Here is a 26,985-nt window from a genome sequence, read left to right on the forward strand (position 1 = left end):
CCATGCTACGTGGTATATTTTTCAGCTGATCAGGAAAACAAACGCAATGTAGTACGAAGATACGCGAGCAAAAACACGCAAAATTAGCCTGGAAAAGTGGCTGTCACCATTTTAGTGTGAAGGAAAAGCAAGATTTCAATCTTTAGAAGTCCATAATGGCTCCAACAAAGATTTACATTACATCTCTTGCAAGAACGCAGCCCGGGAAGCGTCCACTAACAGCTATAGCAATGCCGGTTACTACAACATCAGTAGATACCAAACCGGCGTATCTGGACGCACCGGCTCCACCGAGAAAACGACAGCGGCTGACACACTTATCACCAGAGGAAAAACTTATGAGAAGGTTGGTTTCTTCTTAAATATCATCAAGAGGATATATTTTCAACTTTTATTATGTTGATAACAGAACTTCAGATTTATGTACAATACTATGAAACAAGACAAGATCATATTGAGGAAGTGGAAAGTGACAATTGCACTCTGACATATGTTTCATAAAAATGCATGGCTCAAAGTTGGGATGATCGATACACAAATTGAATATGGACTGCAGTCAGTGTATCAAATTTATCTATTACTTTAACTTATAGCGTTGAATAAGACAAGTTTAAATTTGGAAAAAAAAAAAAATGGACAGGAGCAGAATAGTGGTGGAAGTGTTTTGGTACACACCCATCATGCCCATTGTATAAATACATGAAATAACAACCACACCCCCTATTGATTCATGGCTGTATGGCTTATTGTTCATTGACCCTCACCTTGTCCTTTTGGTTTCCCTTTTCAAGTCATAATATTCTCATTGTCATTTGCATGGTTGGTTAACCTCCATTTTGGCAACCAAGCTCATAAATTTGACCTCAAATGCAGTGGACTATACCTGGTATTCAATTACGAGTATGTTTCAAGTACATACAAACATACAGTAATTTTGTAGTTTTTATATGAACAATTATGAATTAAAATCGCAGGATGTGTTTGTAATATTATTTTTAAACATTTTTAATTGAACTTGAAGATATAAGGCCAAATAAAAAAATAAACATGTTTCACGTCCCCTCCCGCTTCCTTTTTTGAGGTTTTTCAATTTTATTTTTATTTTTTGAAATTCAATTATAACTTTTCAAAAAATATGTCTATGAAGTAGAGATGCTTTCTATAGCTTTGCTAATAAACAAAAAACACTTTTACAAGGTTTTGTGATAGTTAGAGGGGGCCTATCTCTCAGAACAACAAATAAAAAGAGGCCTCCTCCTTTTTCCAGGCATTATTGCATACGCTAAACAGCTCTAATTATGGGTATTTACACTGATTTTGTGATAAAAAAATAAAAAGCCCCTCTTCCTTTTTTTTTCAAAAACCGGACGTGAAACATGTTTTTTATTTTACTTGGCCTAATGCCTTATTTTTGTAATCCAGTAAAAATTGCACTTCTGAACTTTGTCCACTGACAAATTCTAGTTAAAAGAAGTATGCTTCCCAATACATTTTGAGGTCTTTGTGGTAGAATCTGGCATAAATGTGTTCATTGATGGATGGTTTCTGAATTTTTTTCCATTTGCAGAAAACTGAAAAATAGGGTAGCAGCACAGACAGCTCGAGATCGCAAGAAAACTTACATGGATGGCTTGGAAGATAGACTTGCAGCACTTGAAGAAAAGACCAAAAGAGTACAGCAAGAAAATCGGGAAATAAAACATCAGAATGCCCTCCTGGTTGAAGAAAACATTGAGCTGAAAAGAAGGCTGGGAATGGATGAAACTGAAATCCAAGCAACACAGGTAGGCATGCCTTGTGTTTAGATACAAATTTATATTAATTTCTTCATTCCTATTTATAGTCTGAGATGAATGGTTCCCTGGATTTCCTAACACATGAGTGATATGACTCAAACGGATATGATGTAGCAATTATTGTTTTCATTTCATCGAAGTCTAACTTTATTATTAAAATGTAAATTTATCAGTGGTGTTATTTCTCAATTTTTTTTAAAAATTTCAGTGAATATAATTTGTGTACAATATTTTTTGTTATGTTCTTTTGACCAATGTATACTTTGAAAATTGAGATACTGTTATGTATCATGAACATACAATACATGGTTTAAGTATCAAAGTAAATTGACTGAGTTTGTAATTGTTTTGTTATTTTCTTGTCTTTACAGATGACCAAAGTAGGAACCGTTACAAGTGTGAAGAAAGAGTCCAAATCACATGAGTCTGCAGCACTCGATGCCCCTCCGCAGCAGGGACAGGTTTGGGCCCTCTCAACATACCTAACGCTTCTAATGACTATGAGGTAAATATATATGTTTTTGTTTGTGCAACTATAAGTCATTGTAATTTGTAATCTCTTCTCCCCAGCTCCACTTCTGAGCCTAGATATGAGTGACACAAGTCTTCAATAAAATAGTTACTTAGATCATGACCTACCCTCTCTGAGGTGTACTCAACAGGCCAGTGAAACATGGTGGGCGGGCTCTAATGGCAGTCAATGGACTTGACAATCAGTGGATTTGCCCCATGGTTCATACCAGGAGAGGGCAGTTACATGACTTCAGTGATCAGAGGGTTTGCAAGCGATCGCTAAGGGACGCACCATTAGATTCTCAGGGTGGGGGTAGGAAGTTTTCAAAAAAAAAACTTCACCCACTACATGAGCAAAAAAACCCAACTTTCCCCACCAACACTAAAAAAAAAAACTTTCCCCACCTAACAGTGTATAATGCATGAAATTAAAAAAAAAAAATTCTTCCCCAACCCCATTGTCCTGCCCCCCCCCCCCCGAGTATCAAATGGTGCGTCCCTAATGTCATCTTATGAGGGCTTGGGTTAAGAGCTACCCCAGTCAAAAATATTTGTACAGTGGAAACTTGTTAACACAAAATTGACAAGCTGATAATTTTAGTTTGTGTTATCAGTGTGCTAATGTATAAACCAAATCTTCAAACTTACTTTCTGTTATCAGAACTTTGAACAGAGTTTGTGTTGACAAGTTTCTACTGTAAATCAATTTTAAATGCTCAACTCTTTCCTATTCATTCATTTTTGTAATCATTGCTCCGAAATAAAATAAGCAGAAGCAGCTGTTTAAATTTCTTTGCCAAATAAGATGCGTGATGGATAATTGAAGGTATTGCAATTTAATTACAAAGGTACAATGCTAATGCTGAATACTTTGTGTTTAGTTTTTGATCAATTTAAATTGCACTGAAAAGTTTAACGTTTGAGTGAAAAAATGCAAGTTGATGAAAGATAATTAATGATGAATTTTTATTCCGTTTGATTCTTTGCAGTCTGATGTGTTGCTTGGACTCCTCGATGGTCTCGAAGAGCAAATTGCCATCAAGTCTCAAAATGGAACTACCACAAATGGCACTTCCCGAATCCAACTCGGACAGGAGGTCGATGCCACCGTGGTGGGGCCCACAGCAGAAGAACTGGAATCCCTCAAAGAACTGATCAAATTTGACCATGAGTATGTGAAGAAACCCTCTGAGTTAGCCAAACAGACTCTCAATGTTATCACAACATGTAATAATGTCAACAAATTTGCAACAGGATTAACGAACACTCTAGTGAAAAGGGACACTGATAACGATGTGCTGTTAACCCCAGAAATTCAAATCCAAACCTTGGACACCACCGATTTGGTACCAAGTCTTATGGATACGACGGAAGGTAGCTTTGACTGTGACCTTGCGGACTTACTGTCACTTGATCTGAATAACTGCGATGCCAAGAGCGACAGCGGAAGGAGCGATAGCTCTGGTGGAGACTCTGCATTTGGAGATATGCCAAAGTCACCGTTCAGCGACGATGTGTCAATGTCGCCAGGGCTTGGGGATGGAACGTGGGAAGAATCATTTACGGAACTATTCCCATCCCTGGAGGACTTGTGTTAGCTAGCTGAAAGCTGACCTTGATGTATATTTTCAGACTGATATAAAGACTTTGTTCTGCCTTGAAATTTTAAGTTGAAAGTGTTGTTCAAAATGATCAAGATTTAATCCATCTTGGATGAGATGTCTTGTTTTATTTACTTAAAAGTTCAGTCAGTTTCATCTTATATCTTCAATAATCGTCACCTTGGCAGGGCCCATGTACATTGCCAGCAGTGCTATGCAAATTGAAATTTAAGTATGATGCACAGAACAAGAGTTTTACCTTGCCTAATTGTGTTGGCACTGCTTTTATACAAATGTGTAAAATTTAATTAGTTTACATGCAAGATAAAAAGCAGTAACTATACTAAGTAAATTCCAGAGTTCAAACATGCTTACTGTGCTGGCTTTGTACATGGATTAAAAATTGTAAATGCAGAGAATCCAAGATTTCATTCAGAGTTATTTTATTAATATATTGTACAGAGGTAACTATGTAATATGTTACGATTATTTGACAAGTAACAGAGTGTTTAAAATCAGAATATAATGGGTTATTCCAGTTGAAATCCACACACTCCCTACATGACCTTGCTCTTCCAGATAGATAGGTTGTGTGAATTTTAAATGGGGTTACCTGAATGGTTAACTCTAATTGAATCAACACCCCTTATATGGGAGATTAATGTCATGTATTCCATAGGGATATGGATTTTAACCAGAATAGACTAATGTATACTAAATCTGGTAAAAAGTATGGGGTTTTAAACATCGTGTTAAGCGTGCACCTTGTTGGTGTCCTATTCTGGAGTATTTGAGTCTGTTGCAAATTTGTAAATACAATATCATGTAGTTGTAACTATTGTGGGTATTTGTCTGGTAAACTAAAAATAAATATCTTCATGGATATATTATAGAGGGTATAATTCAATAATTTTGTTGTGTGATTTCTTTTAAATGAAGAGTTAGAAGATTCAGTACGTCCTACATTTTTTACTTCTGATATTCTTACAAAACGAACCGGTCTGTTAATCTTTTCCAAGATTTTGTATCTATTTACTAGCATCTAGTTTTTATGCCTTTTCTATACTTTGTCCCGTTCTAGTTTGATTGTCAAAGATACAGAATTGCTTGACTCGAACGACGGTTCAAGCAATGGAATGATCTCCACACATTGTTAAAATTTAAACCAGCCATGATAGGGTTAAGTTCCGTATAGGCCCAACTTTTTACAATATCCTGGAATGGCTAGGGTCAAACCCAGGGGTCAAGCAGCAGAGAAAAATTTACAGAAGCAATAGCCTAGGATAGGAAACTACCACATATTACCCACGGTCGGGATTAGGGATTTTCTAATGCACTACTTGACAAAAGATGTCAAAAACGTGGGTGGGCGTACATATGCATCCTGCAAAATCAGAAAAAAACGGCAAAAGCCTAGGAACGTCCAAGTATATTTTCGTATATATATATATACGCCGAATGGAACTGCTTAATTTGCATAAATCCAAAATGGTCAATTATCTTATCGGTCTTATTTTTGGCACACGTTTGGGGAGGTAGAAAGAAGAAACTGGCTCAACGAATAACGGAACCCATTCGCTAAAAGGCACCCTCTGTCTTAAAATAATAAGTGAATACACTGCCACCACTTTTCTTTATAGTGCTGGGCAATAATATTCTGCAATACCAGCTCACACAATCTGACATTTACATGGGGAAAAAGTGCAACTTGGACCCTTTTTGTATCCGTCAGTACCGTAAGCAATGTTTAAGTTCTATAAAGAACCTTGGCATAGAAGTTAGGGCACCGTTTCTCAATTCCACGCCCTAAAACGGTGATGTAGGAAAACGTTCAAATATGCAAGGTTTTTAATCTGGATTCACACAAATCTTGCAAGTGTAAAGGGGGAGGCAAATGTTTTTGCACGCTAAAAGGAGGTGGCAAAGGTTTTTTTTGGCGTGTCAAAGGGGAGGGGTGTTTTTTTTGCACTAATGCCCAAAGGGGGAGGGGCGATTTTTAGTGGCGGACCATTTTGATAATTCACCAAAAAGTCCTTGACATGCCTACATAAGGCTAATGAAATGAAATGATTAGTTTCCCGTCACTTTTTTTTCAGTGAAATATGAGGTCATGATTTCATCATTATTTGGGCAAATTTCATTATTGTCAAAACTTTCATTTATGGCTATTACCGTATTGGTCCGAGTATAGTCCCACCCGTTTTTTAGGTGAAAAATTTTCACAATTGGGGGGTGGGATTATACTCGAATTTCAAAAAAAAATAACAGTCTCTAATATGTATTGTATGATGCAACTGCAATTTTTTTCGTCTGTGCCCCAAAAATGTTATTTTGGCCCCCCCCCCCGACCAAGAAAGCTGGCTACGCCCCTTGGTGTAGGCCAAGTAGGCCTAAGGATCATGCCAAAAAACTGGTTCCACTAATCATGTGCTAATAATTATAGGAAAACTACTTTTTTAAGTAAATGGTCAAATAGTGCCCTAGTTTGGAATATAGGGGCTGTCATTTTCTTCGGAAGGGGGCGGGGTCATGAATATACTGGGGGGTCATAGAATCTTTACAATAAAAATTTTAATGCACTCCCAGTTTCTTCGCTCTGTGCACTCCTTGCCTTTGTCAGTTCCGGCATCGCAATGAATAGTTTGTCTTAAGTCTGTGTAGGTGGAAGGGAGGGAGGGGGTGGGGGTATAAAATTAAAGAAGGTGCGCGGAGGGCGTAAAATTTTTGCATAGATTGTGCGCACATTTCGATTGTCAAGTCAAAGAATGCGAGCACTGCGAGCGGGCGAAAATTTTGAGTCACCAGCCCTTAATAATATTTTGAGTGTTACAAAAATTATAACCCCCTATTTTTGGTCTGAAAATTCTATGACCCCCCCTGTATTTTTGGGACCCCCACTCTTCCGAAGAAAATGCCAGCCCCCATGTCCTTCTTCATAGAGCAACTCAACTAGGCTATTGGGATTCGATGTACCGTAATGCAGCATAATTATGATAACGCCCATCCCTATATTAAAAGTGCATTGAGCCTTGAATGTATGTTGCTGCAGGGATTTGCTTGCGCTTGCTCAAAGTTGATGCAGGACTGACAACATGCCAGGTACGTATTTTGTAAACAAAACATTTCCCATAATGTTAATTAATGATAATTACTGTCCATGCATGCATGACATCGATGTCGTACCCCTGATCATTTGTGATGGTAGCCCGACACATCATGGCCCTACGACTATACTAAAATGCAGCAAACCTTTTACGAGCGCGACTACCGTGATGTTGCAAATTCGGCGCTAACAACGCGTACGGCGCACAGTTCATTCATAAATTTCCACTCAGCAACAATATATCGCCTTAGCAGCCAATCAGAGACAAGTGCGTGCAACGCAGTATATACGCGATGTATCCTTACAATACGCGCTCGTCTAAGGTTTTCTGCATTTAGTATACGTTGCTCCTTCCTCACAGTAAGGCGGAGAAGGCCAGTGGAAATCGTAGTACAGAGGTGTGAGTACCTCGGGCTATTGTTGTGATGGTGCCGTATGTGTTAATAAATGCCCCGAAATGCCATTCTCTCTCGGTCGTGGTTGTTCTAATTGCTGCAAATCATGAAATGCAATTATTGGGTCTTTATAGTACTTAGTAGTACAGTTTCACGCAGGGCCGTAGCAAGGTTAAAAAATGTGGGGCGGCCATCACAAATGTGGGGCAGCCAAAATACAAATTTATGCCCAAATTGAAATAAGGATATAAAGAAAAACATAACAAATTTCACAAAAAGTGGGGCGGCCATGGCATCCCCGGCCGCCCCGCTTGCTACGGCCCTGACAGTGAATGAGTGATTTTTATGAGCAGCAGTTTTGAGGACGTTTGAGGACTTATTCTCAAGTTGTAGATACCCCCGCCCCTTAGGGTGCCTCCAGGGTTTTATTTTGACAAGTTTGCATTATCATTAGTCATGTTAGTATATCTAGTAAAAATAAAATACTCACTTTAGGCTAATGAAAGTCGATTCCTTGTTTCCCGTTACCCTACTCCGCTCAAAACCAATTGCTGGCCAAATATTTCATTATCGTGAATACAATGTTGATTTCTAACAAACTTTAACATGTACCAATAAATAATTGTGCTTTTAAATATATCATAAATCTCTTTCTGTTGATTTTCAGGGATTTTCTTTGCAGTAGGAGCATGGTATATGGTTAATAATGAATTAATAATGAATACCTACTCACTTCTCTGTCCCGCACTTTTTGATCTGCTCTGATCTCATCCCGTAAAAAATATTATGAACCTTTTGATAATAGTTGTACAATCACCTTCATGTGGTTGTAAACTACATCTGTAAACTACAAACTGTGATTTATCACATACTACATGGGTATTTATTGGTTTACAAGTGTGGCAGATGCAATAATGAAATGGTATGAAATAATGAATAATGAAAAATGAAATGGTCACCTACACAGTCATGAAAAATTGTGTAACGGGAAACAAGGAATTGACTTTCATTGGCCTTAGAAACCTGTGTCACTGATGTATTACAGTATGTCATCTGTGATTGCTCAAGTTATTCTACGCATCAGCTTTTGTCCAAAGAAATATTTAAAAAGATGATTTTTGAGTGATTTTTATGAGCAGCGAAAAGTCCACTCCACGACTATGTACAGTGGCGTAACCAGTGGGGAGGAGGGGGGCAAGCTTTGCCCCTGGACCCCACCAGGGGCCCTATGGCGGGTCCCTGGACCCGTCCCCACCCGTTTAACGCTTCGAGGCAAGGGAGCTATCGCTCGCACATAAATACTTTTGATCAAAAATTGGGACATTTTTCAGTCTTGCCCCGGAAGGTCAGGTCTGGTTACGCCCCTGACTATGTACATGTGAATATGGTGATGAATGCACCAATTATTGGAACTAACAGTACACCCATCGAATGTGTGTCATCGGCCTGGTCATCTGCCCTCACCCACACAGTGTCATCGACCCTATATCTTCATGGCAGGAATCGCCATGGTAGGTTAAATCCACAGCCACGATTAGCCATTTGGTTCAAACCTTTAAAGCTCTTTTAAACTAATAATTAGTCGAGGGACATAACTAAGGCTACTCACAATAGCCGGGTAATCGATCTTGGTTGTGCGTGATTAAGCTTGTATACCCCATTGAGGTCAATGGTCATCGACTTTTATACTGCCTACAGGGCCAGAGCCAAAATTCCCGTTTGTGGCGGGACGGAATTTTGATAGGCCTTTTAAATTGTAGCTCTGTGACTGTTTATTTTATGGATTCTTCATGTTCTTAATATAAACAAGTAAGTTACAGACTACATTCACACACAAGAAAAATAGTCTAAAGAATCAACATGTTGCCACGGTAACACAAATTCATTGATGTGGCGGGACGGAATGATAAACTTCATGTATTTGTGAACACAGTACATTTGTTGAATTTTTATCAAAAGTACTGGAATAAAACATTTGTTTCTAACATTGGTATTAACTTCAACTATCCTTCTTTTGTTATGGAAGGAATTATGAAATTTACCCCCTCTTTATAGTAATCACGTTCATCAATTTTAAAAATCATGTCAATGTGGCGGGACGGAATGTGGCGGGACGGAATTTTGTCCACCATGTCAAAATCAAGAAAAAAAACAATTGATTCACTTTAAAACTGACAAAATTGTCTTTTCTTTCACTTCCAATAAAAAATTATAGCAAAATATTGACTGAGAAAGAAATTTTTCATCCCTTCCTGAACTTAAAAAGATCATCTCAAAATGTGGCGGGGCCATGTTTTACACCATAGACCCTGAAAATAGAATTATTGCTGGCATCCTACCACAAAAGGCCTGAAATAAAAGAAGTTAAAATGGCTCTGAGTCTAGCAAAGTTGATGAATTCAATTTTTTTGTACTCAGGAATGTTTATTTCCATAATAGTTGATATTTTGGAAAGTTTTGACTAAAAATTTTTTTTTTCGTCCCTTCCGGAACGTAAAAAAATCACCTCAAAATGTGGCGGGACGGAATTTTACACATATTTTAATTTATTTCTTTATTTTTGCAAAGTCCACTGAAATTTTTTTTTAGTGCTGAAATTGTCTATACAGAAGACCATTATAATACCATAAACAAAAAAAACATATATTTTTTAAATATGTAGTAACATCAAATTTAACAATTCCGTCCCGCCACACCGAGAGGGCGCTACGTGTGTATTTTATTGCTTGCATTCCGAAAATTGACGAGCAAATTTTTCTTTTTTTTTTGCTGATTCATAATCTTTGGTTAGTAGCCCATTAAACCAGAGGAGAAATTCACTCCTGTGACAATTTCTAAATTTTAGGTTGAGTGATGACCATTTTTGGCTCTGGCCCTACAGTGAGTGCAGCTGTACTGCACGCTGTAGTCCATAACACGACCAACGCAATATAAAATGGTCAAATTTTGAGTTCAAAGCGCACGGCCAATTTTCAAAGCGCATTCTAGCGACTATCATATCTGTTCAACACGTATTTCCAAGTTTATGAGACCAAATCTGGTTTCTTGAGAAAAAAATCATGACGGGAGATATTCATCATTTTCTAACCCGTATCAGAAGATTTTCGTCTGATATCAAAATCGTGCATAGCAATTCACGTGTATCGATCCGTGTATTCATTTTAGTGTCCCTTCTGCACCAAATAATTATTAGCCAGGCGGTGTCGGTGTGACCCATGGATTCGATCCGCCATGTAAGTCTTTACCACATCCATCCATGCATCTGTCACTCAGGGATCTATTATACACAGGTATAACAGGCAAACCTTAGTTAACACATTTGCTAGTCAGTCAAATTCAGGTGGCGGATGACATGATCGAGCCGGCAACTTGTGAAACCGCCCGGCCGTATGTCATTTTCCAATATACTCGGTTAGTTTTGTGGGGTTCATTATCGAACCCCAATGGTTTTAGCTTGTATTTATATTATTTATCAACATAGGCCTATTTGTTTGTGATATTTCAAGCGTTTTAAAATTTCAAAATAATCCCTTAAATGCACATATCAAATGCAACCCCTGTCCCTGGGGACCCGGGGATGGCCGGGTCGTGGGCCGTGGATTTTGGGTTTAAAAGTTTAAGTCCCGGGTAAACACCTGGCCAGTCCCGGACCCACCGGGCAAAACTCTCAACCACTCCCGCCCCGGGCGTAACATCCGATGCAAACCCCGGTATTCCCGGCCCAAGTTCCCGCCCTGTGCATCATAGGCCTGGATCTTAATATGGTTTTAATATCGCGGCAATCTTGTCATGCGGGCTCAAAATTCGGCAGCTATGGACTGCCGAGCTCTGGACATGCTGGGTGGATTCAAACGCTTCAAATATAGGCCCGGGGGTCACTCACTACTTGACTTGCTACACACCCGTGTCCAAGAAAAACGTCTAAAAGGGTATGTTTTTCACCACACAGCAGCGTCGACGTATTTATGAAAAAGGGGTATTTTTTTCAAAAGGCATCGTCATTTAGGGGTCCTTTTTCAGCCAAATCCTTAGACGTTTAGGGTTAGTAATATTATTGTTTGAGTGAGTTTGCACTAATTTGATAAAAATCACCTTTTTTTAATTGATTCTTGTTACTTTTGTGCATGTTTTCTTCAGTATCTATATGTCTGCAACATCAAAAAGACACCTTGGGTATCAAATTAGCTCATTTCCCTGTTTACGCCACTTAGGGTATCAATATAGATATTTCCAAGTTGACGCCATTTAGGGTATGGTTTTGCATGTGCTACGCCATTTAGGGTAGGATTTTGCATGTGTTTCGCCATTAAGGGGTGCAATTTGGTTATGTGAAAATTCGACATTAAGGGTGCATTTCAGAGGTGTTCGGACGCGGGTTGGAGGCACTTTTGTGTGAGAGTGACCCCCCCCCGGGATATAGGCCTGCATGTATGTTCAAATACGTCAGTTACTCAGCTTGTTAAGGAACATCTAAAAACGATAAACGAAATTAGGCTACCTAGATTCTTGTCACTAGCGCAGAAAATAAAAACCAATACATTTGGCATAGATAAGCGTATAGCAGGCTCTCGTATGCATATCCAGACGCCAGTGTGGTCTGGTTAACCATGCTAACTTTAGAGCCCCGCTAAATAGCAGATACATGGTCTACTGCAAAATTTGGACACAACAGCCAAGACTTTGTTTTTGGAATGAATTATGAACAGTAACATTAATGTGGCGACTCAGTGGATTATTTATATAGGGGCCTACATCCACGGCTGAAGTACGGCCAAGTGCGGGATTCTCCGGCCCATAAATGCGGGCATCCGTACTATCAAACCACGGTCATGTTCACGGCCCATTTTACTGGTTGGAAACCCCGTGTAAGTTACGACATAATCCCGGCCCTCCCCGGGTAAAGTCCCAGCCCAATTTCCCGGGGTTTTGGCTGATGTCAATTCTTATACCAGTGCTGGCCAACACCGGCTCCCCCCAGGTACATTTTTAGTCAAATCCCGGGTCACATGATGTCAAATCCCGGACCATCCCCGGGTCCCCAGGGGCCGGGGTTGCATTTGATATGTGCATTACACTGTTGACGATGAAAATTTACTGAATTTAGAGAATGCAATGCGGCCACTGCCTGGTCAAATTGGTCCAAAAATACAATACAAATTTATACTTCACTTGACCCAATTTTATATAATTTATCTTTGTGTTATGACTGAATGGAAAGTGCTATGACAAAACGGTTTTCAGTTTTGGCTTTCTTTACTCAAGAGCTTTGATAGGAAATGATGTGGTTTGATGACCAATTTGATTTTCGCCTTTTATACCTATATTATACGATGATTTTTTAATTTTTTTGGGGTGTGCATCACCGGGGTGTATCATCGTATAGGCAAATGACGTTGAAAATACATGTCACCCAGACTCACCCTGTCATGTAACCCAATTCACCATGCAATTGAATAGTAGTTGCGAAACTCCACCGCCTAGGGCCCGGGCTTAGTTAGGGCTGTGCAATAATTATGTGATGATTCTCAAAGTGGTCTGCCAAAAATCGCTTGCCCCCCCTCCCTTTGGCCATGCCAAAAATCTTTGCCCCTCCCCATTTTTTTTTTGACATGCCAATAAACCTTTTGCCCCCTTTTGATGTGCCAAAAAATCTTTGCCCCCCCCCCCCTTTACACACTAAGTTTTTAAATGTTTGGTGTTACCAATTTGTCCGAACATGATAGTTAATTTTTGTATCAATTTTCTTTTTCTATGTTTGAAATTTTATTTGCACAGATGTCAATTTCAACAAACCCAGCCGAATTTGGTTGCTTTTTTAAATTTGGTTAAAATTAAGAGAAACACAGAATAAAAAATTGCTGAAAGCAAGGGAAAACTTAATAAGCATTTTAAGAAATGGACCCTTGATCTTGAAGCCTTTTAATTTGTTTTACTCCTCTAATATTTTTTTTTGTTATTGCTTTTTTAGACCACATCATTACACCATGTACATGTATGTTGTGTTGTGATTGTTGTTTTTGTTTGGTTTGAGTGTCCTCTGTTTTGTCTTGTTTGAGAACCCATATTTAAAACCTTTTAAGGGGGTACTACACCCCTTGATAAATTTGTGTCTATTTTTGCATTTTTCTCACAAACTAATAGCACAGTGGTAACAAAAGTTATGTATATTATTGGGGCAAGGAATCCAGTTACTACACTGGAAATTCAGTGACCCAAGACAAGCGGTTCGTTATTTATGATAAGAAAAGAGGTACCGCTAGAATGTACCTCTTTTCCTATCATAAATACTGAACCGCTTGTCTTGAGTCACTGGAATTTCAGTGTAGTAATTGGATTCCTTGCCCCAATAATATACATAACCTTTGTTACCAGTGTGTTATTATTTTTGAGAAAAATGCAAAAATAGTCACGAATTTACCACAGGGGTGTAGTACCCCCTTAAGGTTAAAATTGTCTTATCATATAATGCGAGTGTAGCGAGCAGGAAATTTTGCATTTGAATGTGTTCCTCATGTTTTCCTACACCTTTTTAGGGCGTTATAGAAACAGTGCCCAAAATATCTGTGTCAAAAATCGCTTGCCCCCCTTTCGACCCGACAAAAATTGCTTGACCCCCCCTTTCGACCTGCCAAAAAATGCCCGCTTGCCCCCCCTTTTGCCAAACCTGCAAATTGCAATCACACAAAATCAGTGGCGTACTAGACATTTTCATTTGGGGGGGGGGGGGGGAACGGGGGCAAACATAATAAATGAGGGGACAGGCTTTGTTCATGATTTTTGGGTTCGTAAGCTCATCAACACCTAAGTCGCACTGGGCTACATGGGGGGAGTCTTGGAATGTGTCCCCGGAACAGAGGCGTAGATTTCTTTTTGACATGGGGGCGGGGCGGGGTTGGAAAAGTTATCTTGAAGTATAGTGAATCCAGCACCTTTTGGCGACAAAAGAAGTTAATGGTACTGACAAATGCGCGCAACATTTTTTGGCATTTATATTGAAGCTAAACTGGTGACATCCCGGGGGTGACATGTTACAAAATTGGAATAAATGCGTGCGAGGTGCGCAAAAATTGGGGCTTTTTTAGGTTAAAATGACCAAATATGAGGTTAATTATAACTCTCAGAAGTAGGCCTACTTTACCTTTTTTCATTGTGGGGGGGGGCAAGCAGGGGATTATTGATAAAAACAATAAGAATGCTTCTCAGAAACATTCTCATATACCACCTTTATAGGAGTATATCATATACCACCTTTAAGGTGGTATATGAGAATGTTTCTGGAAATTAATTTGCATATTAAGATATGCAAAGTCTCTATTTACTCAATTTTATGATTTCAAATTTTTTTTGTGTGTGTGTGTGTAAGTCAACCATGATGAATGATACTCCCAAATAGGGTTGGGATTTTCAGGTAATTTCGTGCCCTGGTACCCGTTTATTTTATGGGCGGGTACCGGTAATTCTAAATTGCAAAAAAAAACAAAAACTTTTTTTTTAAGTTATTTTTTTTTTCGGCTTTGTAGTGTCCCTGGACCTAGTTCTATATGCTAGGATCATTCATGGTTGACTTAAAAAAAAAAAAAAAAAAAAAAAATGTTTTGTGTTTTTAATATGAAAATTGATATTTTGTATTCATGTCATACTCTATTAATGATATCAAAATGCATTCAAATTCAATGCAATTTTTTTTTTTTTTTTGAATTTCGGTATGCGGGCATGGATTTCTTGCCGGTACTAGGCTACAAGGCGGGACTTCGAATTCGGGACTCAGTCCCTACCTTACTCCCAAACCGGAAAAAATAAATAACTTAATTTTTTTCCCGGGTAGCTTGATGCTAACTCTCTTACCCGGATAGTGAAATCTTGGTCTTGTGAAATCTCGATCCTGTACCAAAAACCCGGCCATCGGCCAAGAATGCCTGCCTTAATGTCAGGCTGTGTTCATTCAATTGAAATTTCTACTGTAGTGTTAACATTTTGAGTCCATAGCAATGTAAAACTATCTATTTCCTTGTTACTTGGACCAAGCTAAATAATTTAAGATGATTTTTGCTTTAATCAGAGACTTTTGAAATTTGACCCCTGTGCTAAAGGTCACTGTTCTTTTACCTATTTTACCATCTAAGTCATTAACCAAGCATCCTAGATATGCCATTGACATTTTTGATAAGAGGAAACTTGAATATTTTTAAATTTTTATATTAAAATAGTTAAAGATGCACCATTAGATATAAAAGGGCTGGGTAGTTGAGGTTGTGATAATTTTTTTAGCACCTTGGTGAAGCACATTTTTTTAGCTCCTCGATGAAGCTAATTTTTTTTGTCTACCTCGGCGAGGCAATTTGTTTTACTCAGTGAGACTAATTTATTTATAATCATAAAGTTCTATATTTTCAACAATTTGTTTTTTGGAATTTGTGACAAAAATTTTGTTCATATTTCTTTCCAGTAACTTACATTTTGAAACACCTAAATTTGTGCAACGAAAAACATCAGTATTTTTACGTTAAAATGAGTTCACATCAGGGGCATAGCGACCTTTCTTCGTCGGGGAGGGGGGGGGGCAAAATAAAAATTCATCAATTTGACCCAGTTTTAATGGTGGGATACCGTGGTTTTTTTAAAAATAGAAACTGTATAATCTGTAAAATCTTAAGCTTCCAAAAAGGTCTCTATTGGGACCTATACACATGCAAAAAATTGGTATTTTACACTAATTTTGGTCCATGATTGGGGTGAATTTTGGTGGGAAATGGGCTCCCTACACCTTTTCTTTTCCTTTGCTTTCACAATTTTCACTTGCACTTTATGTTAGGCAGGCACTTTTCTCTTTCATTATCAGGGGGCACTCTGCCCCCTGACCGCTCCTCCCCAGCTTACTACACTACAGGTTCACATGGAGAGTTTCTAGCATGTAGCAGGGTTTTTGAAATTTTTCAAAGGAGTTCCATGTCTTTCTTAGTATGTATGTGAGGATTTCTCACCAAAAAACACATACCCAGATACATCCCCCACATATGGCTCCCATCAGTCATGTGGCATTTCTTTTTGACATTGGGGTGGACTTGGGTGAAAATCTGTGAAGTTGAGTGATTCACGGTCTTTTCGCTCACGGAATAACTTTTCATGAACAAATATGCACAAACTTACTAGTTAAAAGCTTAAATAAATATGTATGATAAAAAATGGAGCAAATAGTCTACAATAACATTTTGACAACATTTTAAAAATGTTGTTGTAGTATTTTGTCATAAACGTTTTCATGACTTTTGAATATTACCTGACATTTACATTTTATTTTAAGATATTTTGTGGTGACGTCACAGAGCAAACTTGTCAAAACCAAAACATGTTTATAACACATTTGTGACATGATCAAGGGGAATGAGTCACACTGTCGGCAATTTTCAATTAGAAGATTTTTACATCATTTTCTGGCTATATTTTGATGCAAACCCCACCAAAATCGGACATCTGGTTGCCGAGTTATGAGCAATTTATCAATGGCTGAAAACCAAATAAAACAAAAGAATTTGAACACTGTTTTTGCCAATATCTCAAAAACAACATTATAGCGACATCCGACTCATTCCTCTTGATCATGTCACATTTAATGTTTTAAAATATTTTTTGTGTTTGCTGGGTAAAATGTCAAATTGTATTCGTATTAGTCATGTTCATACTGAAAATTCCTTCACATTGAATTATTTGTTGCCTGAGCTTGTCTCTAAATCAGTGTATAGGCAGCTCAGATTTCTGGTTTTATTGATGAAAGCCTTGACATCAGTAGTAGAGTCCAATTTTTCATCTCATTTGTGTTATTCGTTATTCTGACAGCAGATTCTTTCATTAGCTGTGATTTCCCATGGCTTCTGGCCTTACAGAAATGCAGCAACATACATACATATATGCTTTGAATACTTGTGATTACAAAATGGAGAACTCCAAAGTTCTATTTTAAAGCTAATCTGAGGCTTCTTTAAAGGATTGGACAGCAATGATTGCACAGTATTTTTTATGGGACATGAGAGCACATCAGACATATCTGATAGGGGGCAGGAGGGGCAACCCCCCTGACAAAAAATGACAGAAAAAAGTGCCCCTCTGACAAAAATAAAAGGTGAAAATCTGGAGTGCAATGGAGAAAAAAAGGGGGCAAGGAGCCGCTTTTCCACCAAAATTCACCCTGATCATGGGCCAAAATATTGTAAAATACACAATTTTTGTGCACTACGCATATTCATGCACATTGTCACAATAAAGCCCTTTTCATCCTGATCATGGGTGAAATAGTGTAAAATACAATTTTTTTGCGCTATGCGTACACAACGCACAGTACATGCACAGTCTCTCTGAAAAATAAAACTGCAAATTTTTTTTCGTTTGTGCCCTGAAATATTTTTTGCCCCCCCCAACTAAGAAAGCTGGCTACGCCCCTGCTGAAATCCCATTAGGCTTTTTTAGCACGTCCATGTCAGCTGAAACAGAAAATTCATTTTTTATTTCCTTTTTTTTTAGTTTTTGCCGTAAAATCTTGAAATTCTGAGACAAATTTGGAAGATAAGTTACTTGATTCGATGACTTGCATTGTGTAGGTATAAAACAAGTAATATTTGTATTAAAATTGTTTAAATCAAGCACAATTTTATCTCATGTACATTGTACTTTAAGGGGGTATTACACCCCTGGCCAATTGTGTGCCTATTTTTGCATTTTTCTCAAAAATTATATTGCATTGGTGACAAGTAAGATATAACTACTGCACTGAAAATTCAGCAACTCAAGGCAAGTAGTTATTGATTTATTGATCAAATATTGGTTTTCCTCATTTTTGACTGTAACTCCACAACTGTTGTCTGTGTTGAAATAAAATTTCCAGTGCAGTAGTTGTAGTCCTTGCCCCTATAATATACACATCTTACTTGTCACCAATGCGCTATAATTTTCGAGAAAAATGCACAAATAGGCACAAAATTGGGCAGGGGTGTAGTACCCCCTTAACACTCAAAAATGACATCTTAATTCAAAATTTAGTTTTACAAATATCTTTAAAAAAAATAAAAATCTTAAAAAAAAACCAACCTCATTCCGCATTCGTTTTTGAAACTTCCATGGGCTTTGAGACATACAATTTTTTTAGCCTTACACTGAAAAACACTTTGGCCATCACAATGAGAATCAAAAAGCAACACTGCAAATCAGGGTTGTCAGTTTCTGAACCTTTAATGTTTTTAAAGTGTAATCACTTTGCCGATTGTCAGACAGGAAGAACTTGAGCCAGTCGGCCAGCCAGGGAGCTTTTAGTAAAATGAAGGTTAAATATATTACTGAATGATACTGATGAGAAGGAAATATATTTTTACACTTCGGTATTACTCACAATTTTTCTGATTTCTGAAATGTTCATGACTTGGTAAGAATGTTGGCAGCATGATGCACTTTTGTGAAGGGGGATTTGAGCGTTTGTTCAAGAAATGTTGTGTGCCCTCCAACTTATCTTCATTTTAACTTTTGTTTAAAAAGTTCGGTTTCTCCATTACAAAAAATGTTGTAAAATGTTTTTCTGATATGATCCAGTAATCTAATTTATAAAATTGCAAGTTACTTATCATTAGAATGTATCAAATAGCAGGTTAAGGGCTGGGGTATGAGCGTTTGGACAGTATTTATTGTGGGACATTAGAGCACATCAGACATGTCGATTGCATTCTGAATCTGAAGAATGTCATTCTGATATCAAATAATTTTGATTTTTTTGAAATTGCAATTTAATACACATTTTATGGCAAATCATTAAAATTGATATTTTTGATATTTAACAGTACTTGAAGTAAACTTTATAAATCTGATGATTTATACTTAAAGTGTATGTAGGTGGGATGAAAAGCCGACGATCAATTGAAAATTTTGACCTTTTCGTATTGAAGATATGGATTTTTTTTCCCAAAACACCAAAAAAAATTAGGTCTTTTTGGGAAAAAATCCATATCTTCAATATGAAAGGTCAAAATTTTCAATTGACCGTCGGCTTTTTCCTCCTGCTACATACACTTTAAGAATATGTCATTAGATTTATATAATTTACTTCGAGGACTGTTATATATCAAAAATTTGAAAAATATCAAATTTTTATAATTTGTCATAAAATTGGTATTATATTGTTATTTTCAAAAATGAAAATTATTTGATATCAGAAAGACATGCTTCAGATTCAGAATGCAATTCGATAGGTCTGAGGTGCTCTCATGTCCCACAAAAATACTGTCTAAAACGTTAATAAACGCTCATTTTAGATCCCTTAATTCAATTTCAAATTTTTGGACTACACAAATTTAACATTCTTGCTTGTAATTTTAAAGTTTCATTTTAGGCATTAATATCCGATGTTTTAAATTGATTTTCTTCTTAATTTCAAAAACGATTTCATAGTTTTGGGCATAATTAGACTTCATGCGACATTAGACATCAGCTAGACAACAACTTATACACAGGTGCATTCCTGCTGTACAGACAAGAATAACATATACGAGGGGGTATCAACAAGTTTTAGATATCGCCCAGAAGTGAAAGAGCTATATCAATGAAATTTTGTCTGTGCAATCACTGGTCCTTATGTACACTATGGTGCAAAAATGGTCTCATAAGTATGTTTACTTTTTTTTACAGGAGACTACCTGCCTATGTAACCGCATAACCAGCAAAATGGAGAAAATTGAGGTATGCAGCATGATTAAGTTCCATTTAAGGGATACAGAGCCCAGAAAATGTGTGATGAAATAAAAAAAAAAAAAAAAAAAAGCGACAGTGACATATCACAATCACCACCGAAGATAACTTTCATTTCATCATCAATTTTCTAGGCACTGCAACCCTTCAAAGGCAGGATCTTAATAATGCTGCTTGCCTCAATTTTCTCAATCTTGCAGTTTATGCGCAGTAACTGGGGCAGCAGGTTATTGGCATCTGGTGCCACCTGTAAAAAAAGTAAACATACCTATGAGACAATTTTTGGACCATAATGTACATAAGGACCAGTGATTGCACTGACAAAATTTCATTGATATAGCTCTTTCACTTCTGGGCATTTCTAAAACTTTTGATACCCCTCGATTTACTCTAGAGTGACACTTTTCTTTTCTGTAAGTGAAGACCCTGGGATATTTTCCTTTCATTTCCGATAAATAACACATACATGCAGATTGGGTTGGTTTTCAGCAGTGTTGTATGATTAAATCAACTATGTATAGTCGCGACTGTTACTACTTTTGTCGCGACTTTCGACTATTATCGTGACTTAATGGTGGGTGACCTGATTGACAGCCTCATCCCCAACTTTACCCTATCAAAATGCTGATTTTGGTATCAGGTGAACGCTCATATTTTTCTCATTAACATATTGAAATTACGCATTCCAAATCGGTATATTTCCGGAGAAATCGTCAAAAAACTGTCGAATTCGTCTCAAATATGGTATACCATATTTGAGACTAATTCGAGCAGTTTTTTGATGATATCTTCGGAAATACACTGACTTGGAACTCCTAATTTCAGTATGTTAATGAGAAAAATAGGATCTTTCATTTGATATCATAATTTGATTTACATAATTGTGATGATTATCATAAAAACACTGTAGACTACCAGTTTTACGCTGTATTAAAATATAAATGTCAGTAATTCCCTGAAGAATTAGTCGCATTTACAATGAACACTTACATGATCTTTTTGCATGAATGCTTGAAAGGGACAACAGTTTATGTATATACATAAGTTTTAAAGAATTTGATTTTTCAAATATATCAGGTCACCTTCCCTTAAAGATAGTCGACACTCTATTGTTATTTGTTTCCTCAAAAGCATAAATAGGGGAATATGTATATATAAAATGCAACTGAATTTTACATTTTATTCCACTATAAATTATTTTATATAGACCTGCGTAAATGTTGTTGAATATGTCTAAAAGTTATTTTAGAGCAGAATCTGAATTTAACAGTGTTTTGTGTTTTCAGGAGGACAGGTTAAAGCGATCTTCTTGCTCGCTTCTCACCACTGTGACCCAGGTTCAATTCCCTATGTTACCACATGTAACCACATTATGGCTAAAATTAACATTCTTATTCCAAGAAGTTAAATGTATCCAGCTTTTACATAATAAAATTATAGAAACAAAAAATGTGCATCAGTGTGGCCCACAGAACAGCTAGTTCATGATTTCTGGGTGATTACCACCAAACTACCATGTGTTTTGTTCATACTTGCCAAAGATCGCTGTTCATGGAGAAACATTATGGTCGCCTGCTCCGCAGCTTAGAATAAAACCAGAATGTGTTTAACATGTTTTAAAAACGTTTTTTTGTATCTGCTGGGCACACACATTTCCGGGATGACGGCTGCCTAGAATAAAATGAACAAAACATATTTTAGGTGTAAAATTTTGCTGGGTTGTGAGAAAAATATGAGCTCTCTCTCTCTCTCACCCATTACTAAAATCTGCATTTTGATTGGGTAAAGTAGCATGTGAGGCAGTCAATCGGGTTGCACTTTTTAGTACATACAAGAGATTTGCGGGGGATGTGCCATGCAGACTTTCAGTATACCAATTTTTCACAAAACGCATCCAAATTTGGACACTTTTGCACAAATGTGCCCAGTGGGTACATTGGTCTCCACTGATAACCCACCCATTGATACACTGAAATTGCTGAAAGGTACCCCAAAACCATGGCCACCTGGCCCCATTCATCTAATTGCAAAAAGCTACCCCTAAAATCATGGCACACCCTGTACACCTTTAACCAGAAGGACCCCCCCTTTCTCGGGAGAGATTGAACCCAATGCTGTGTTTGTGCATGCTTTAATACAGGCACTATTGCCTCTGGACGTGTGTCTAAGACACATCAATTTAATAAACCTCTCACACTAGTATTATGTAGGGTAATGAAATTGTTTGCCTCACCTAATCTGACTGACCTCAATTTGTCTAGTTGTCGGTGTACAAATAAACGCTAATGCAATAATGCTATTATTGGGTCATTCAATTATGCACATTGAATATAAGTGTAACTGTAAGATTGTGGGATGTTTTTAGATATTTTTATCGATAAAATTGCTAAAATGTTTCTGAGCAGGTAAGGAAGTATATAAACCCCCAAATTTCAAAATGGATAATTGATTTGACTAAATAGTGTTTGGCTTCCTCGAGAGAGTGACATCAGTGCTTGTCCAGTGCGAGTAGTATTAAATCATACATGTTGATTCATTTGGTGTGATTACACACGACATCATTTTCTCCCTCATTGGCTCGTTGGAAGAAAAATGTTGGTGCCAATTTCGTGTGAATAAATCTGTAAATAGCAGTGTACTTTATCTTTCCTTTTGTCAGACACTTCTTTCTTGTCTGTCATTGTGCCCTATGCAGATAAAGCTTTCCTCTCTGTAAATTGCTGGCTACTGGATGAAAGCCTTCAAGCTGTTTCACTTTTAGGAAATTGTGATTGTTAGTTGTCATAGTAACGGCACAGTTTATAACTTGCTACATCTGATGCATAATGTGTGGACACGATCTGTGAACATTTTATGCCCAGATATGAAGTGTTTTCTACTGGCTTGTTTACTGGCCATTTATAAGGACACCTTATGGAAGGAGGAAATTTGGACAAGTTAAGACCGTATAAAATTAATGTTTTGGTTCTTGTCCAGAGGATAATGAATTGATGAGGGAAATGATCCATGTTGTCTAAAATAAACTTATTTATATGTATAAAGTTTTCATAAAGTATTTGAAAGTCTATAAATTTTTTTTGAAAAATCTTAAAAAATAAAAATGGGACAAGTCCCAGAAATTGAGGAGGAGGGGCGAGAACCAAAACATTAATTTTATAATGGCCTAAGATATGCAGTGTGTTTCAAGATATTAATGCAACCTTTTTCAAGGACATTCCTGTATCCTGATACCATTGTAACATTGAATGTCAATGTTTAATTTTCTTAATTTTAGGCTAAAAAACAACAACCAAGTTTTTTGCATGAGAACCCAAATGCGAAATTTCTTTTTTAATATCCATATGCCTCATATAACAATACTGAATGTCATATCAGTTAAGTGTAGAGTCAGTTTTAATATAAAAATATAAGTTTTGGGATAATTATAGATGGTATTTCTTAGGATTTGTAATATGATATATTTACTTGTATATTAAAACAAAATGTACAAGAGAAAATCTTTTGCCAAATGTTGTTATACATTTTTTGCATGATTTTTTTCTGGATTTCTAACAACAACAAAAAAACAACAACTCAAAATGCTCCAAAAATGAAAAGCCAATTGTAGGCTTTATGAGAATTTTGCAAATTAAAGAGACTCAGGCAACATGATCTTTATTCTTTAAACCATGATGGTCAAATGAAACTTCATAATACTATAACAGTAATCGCCATTTGGATAGGTTTTAATCATTCTAGGACATTCTATTTGATTGTGAACTAAAACTGAAAAAGAAAAAATTGCAATGATTAATTACTAAAATGAACTCTAAGCTTTTAAAGATTAAAGTAAAGTGTAAAGTAAAAGTATATGAAGCCATCTGCAGTAAATCTTTCCCCGCGTATCTTTAAAGTTTCCTTCATTAAATTATGTCTTGTAGAAGGAATGATACCATCAGTTTAGTGCAGGAATACTGTATCTTGAGGCTACAGCTAACCTTTCTAGATTTAATTTGTATAAATAACTCGGATCTATTATGTGCTCTTGCCTGACGCAGAAATGTTTTGATATTTTCACTTATATCACGAAGTATGAGTAATAGGTGCTATATCAGAGAAACATAGCAGAATTTATTTACAGCAGGCCACTGAAAATTCAGTGGCCTATAATTGTGGCAAAAGTACTGAATTTTTATTTTTTTTTATTTGATTTTTAAAACAATTTGTAGAAGGTTGGATTTTGATACCTTTTGGGCTTTAATGATCAAATATTGATAGCCTGAGAGGGATTTCTTCCAGATATGAACAACATGGATCAGGCCTAACATGCTATCTACATTAGATAGCAGTAATGTTGAACTACTTGGACGGTCCTAACATGCTATCTACAGCAGACAGCAGTGACGTTTAACTATTTGGATAAGTCCTAACACCTAACATGCTATCTACAGTAGACAGCAGTAATGTTGAACGACTTGGATCAGTCATAACATGCTATCTACAGTAGACAGCAGTAATGTTGATCTACTTGGGTCAGTCCTAACATGCTATCTACAGTAGACAGCAATAATGTTGAAGTACTTGGATTAGTCCTAACATGCTATCTACAGTAGACAGCAATAATGTTGAAGTACTTGGATCAGTCCTAACATGTTATCTTCAGTAGACAGCAGTAATGTTGAACTACTTGGATCAGTCCTAACATGCTATCTACAGTAGACAGCAGTAATATTGAACTACTTGCATCAGCCCTAACATGCTATCTACTGTCAGTAGACAGCAGTAATGTTGAACTACTTGGATCAGTCCTAGCATGCTATCTACAGTAGACAGCAGTAATATTGAACTACTTGCATCAGCCCTAACATGCTATCTACTGTCAGTAGACAGCAGTAATGTTGAACTACTTGGATCAGTCCTAATATGCTATCTACAGTAGACAGCAGTAATGTTGAACTACTTGGATCAGTCCTAATATGCTATCTACAGTAGACAGCAGTAATGTTGAACTACTTGGATCAGTCCTAACATGCTATCTACAGTAGACAGCAGCAATATTGAACTACGTGCATCAGCCCTAACATGCTATCTACTGTCAGTAGACAGCAGTAATGTTGAACTACTTGGATCAGTCCTAACATGCTATCTACAGTAGACAGCAGTAATGTTGAACTACTTGGATCAGTCCTAACATGCTATCTACAGTAGACAGCAGCAATATTGAACTACTTGGATCAGTCCTAGCATGCTATCTACAGTAGACAGCAGTAATGTTGAAATACTTGGGTCAGCCATGACATGCTATCTACAGTAGAGAGCAGTAATGTTGAACTACTTGGGTCAGCCATATCATGCTATCTACAGTAGATAGCAGTAATGTTGAAATACTTGGGTCAGCCATAACATCCCAGCAAACACAAAAACGTTTTAAAAACGTTTTAAATAAGTTATATTTTGGCTTTTGGTTTAGGTAAAAACGTTTTAATAACATTAAAATGTCGGGTTATATAAAGGTCATGATAATGTTTTAAAACGTTTTGTATGAAAACACACTACAACAATATTTTTAAAATGTTTTCAAAAAATGTTATTGTAAACTATTTTTGCAAACATTTTGGCCAAATATTGTGTCAATACTTAAATAACATTATGTTAAAATGTTTGAACCCAGCAAACACAGAAATGTTCTTAAAATGTTTTTTCAAAACCTTTTAATAACATTTAAATGTCGGGTTATATAATACTTGGAACTGTCCTAACATGCTATCTACAGTAGACAGCAGTAATGTTGAACTACTTGCATCAGTCCTAATATGTTATCTACAGTAGACAGCAGTAATGTTGAACTACTTGGATCAGTCCTAACATGCTAACTACAGTAGACAGCAGTCATGTTATACTACTTGGATTATAACATGCTATCTACAGTAGACAGCAGTAATGTTGAACTACTTGGATTAGTCCTAACATGTTATCTGCAGTAGACAGCAGTAATGTTGAACTACTTGGATCAGTCCTAACATGTTATCTACAGTAGACAGCAGTAATGTTGAACTACTTGGATTGGTCCTAACATGCTATCTACAGTAGACAGCAGTAATGTTGAACTACTTGTATCAGTCCTAACATGTTATCTACAGTAGACAGCAGTAATGTTGAACTACTTGGATTAGTCCTAACATGCTATCTACAGTAGACAGCAGTAATGTTGAACTACTTGTATCAGTCCTAACATGCTATCTACAGTAGACAGCAGTAATGTTGAACTACTTGGATCAGTCCTAACATGCTATCTACAGTAGACAGCAGTAATGTTGAACCACTTGTATCAGTCCTAACATGCTATCTATAGTAGACAGCAGCAATGTTGAACTACTTGGATCAGCCCTAATATGCTATCTACAGTAGACAGCTGTAATGTTGAACTACTTGGATCAGTCCTAACATGCTATCTACTGTCAGTAGACAGCAGTAATGTTGAATTACTTGGATCAGTCCTAACATGCTATCTACTGTCAGTAGACAGCAGTAATGTTGAACTTGCTTAGATCTACAGTAGACAGTAATGTTGAACTACTTAGATCAGTCCCAACAACCAACATGCTATCTACTGAACTACTTGGATCAGTCCTATCATGCTTTTTACAGTAGACAGCAATTATTTGAAATTAAATAAAAAGTCAAAATGTTTTCAGACATAAATAAGTAAAAAAAAAAAAGAAGATGTAGTATGTAATATGTTCCAAGGAGGCACTTGTAAAATTGAGACTATAGCCAAAATAGGGAGCAAAAAACAATTGAAAACATAAAAAAAATTGGGATTAGGCAACAAAAAAAAGTTTCATGGGCCTTTTCAACCCAGATTTTCCATTTTG

At 36.9% G+C, this 26,985-nt stretch overlaps 2 protein-coding genes across 2 annotated transcripts in view; both read left to right on the forward strand.

Moving 5' to 3' along the window:
- On the forward strand, window positions 1-4,820 carry LOC140164263 (X-box-binding protein 1-like). Its single transcript, XM_072187532.1, has 4 exons — window positions 1-346; window positions 1,568-1,784; window positions 2,168-2,301; window positions 3,299-4,820. Exons 1-4 carry the CDS (start codon window positions 156-158, stop codon window positions 3,462-3,464), a joined length of 708 nt encoding a protein of 235 aa, XP_072043633.1. The 5' UTR covers window positions 1-155; the 3' UTR covers window positions 3,465-4,820.
- A 2,151-nt stretch (window positions 4,821-6,971) lies between these two features.
- LOC140164266 (uncharacterized) overlaps window positions 6,972-26,985 on the forward strand; it is an 85,479-nt gene continuing 65,465 nt past the window's right edge. The window contains 1 exon segment of the mRNA XM_072187534.1: window positions 6,972-7,009. The gene's annotated coding sequence lies outside the window, so the exon portion shown is untranslated.

Source organism: Amphiura filiformis, chromosome 11 (assembly GCF_039555335.1).
Source record: "Amphiura filiformis chromosome 11, Afil_fr2py, whole genome shotgun sequence".
Lineage (NCBI taxonomy): Eukaryota > Metazoa > Echinodermata > Ophiuroidea > Amphilepidida > Amphiuridae > Amphiura > Amphiura filiformis.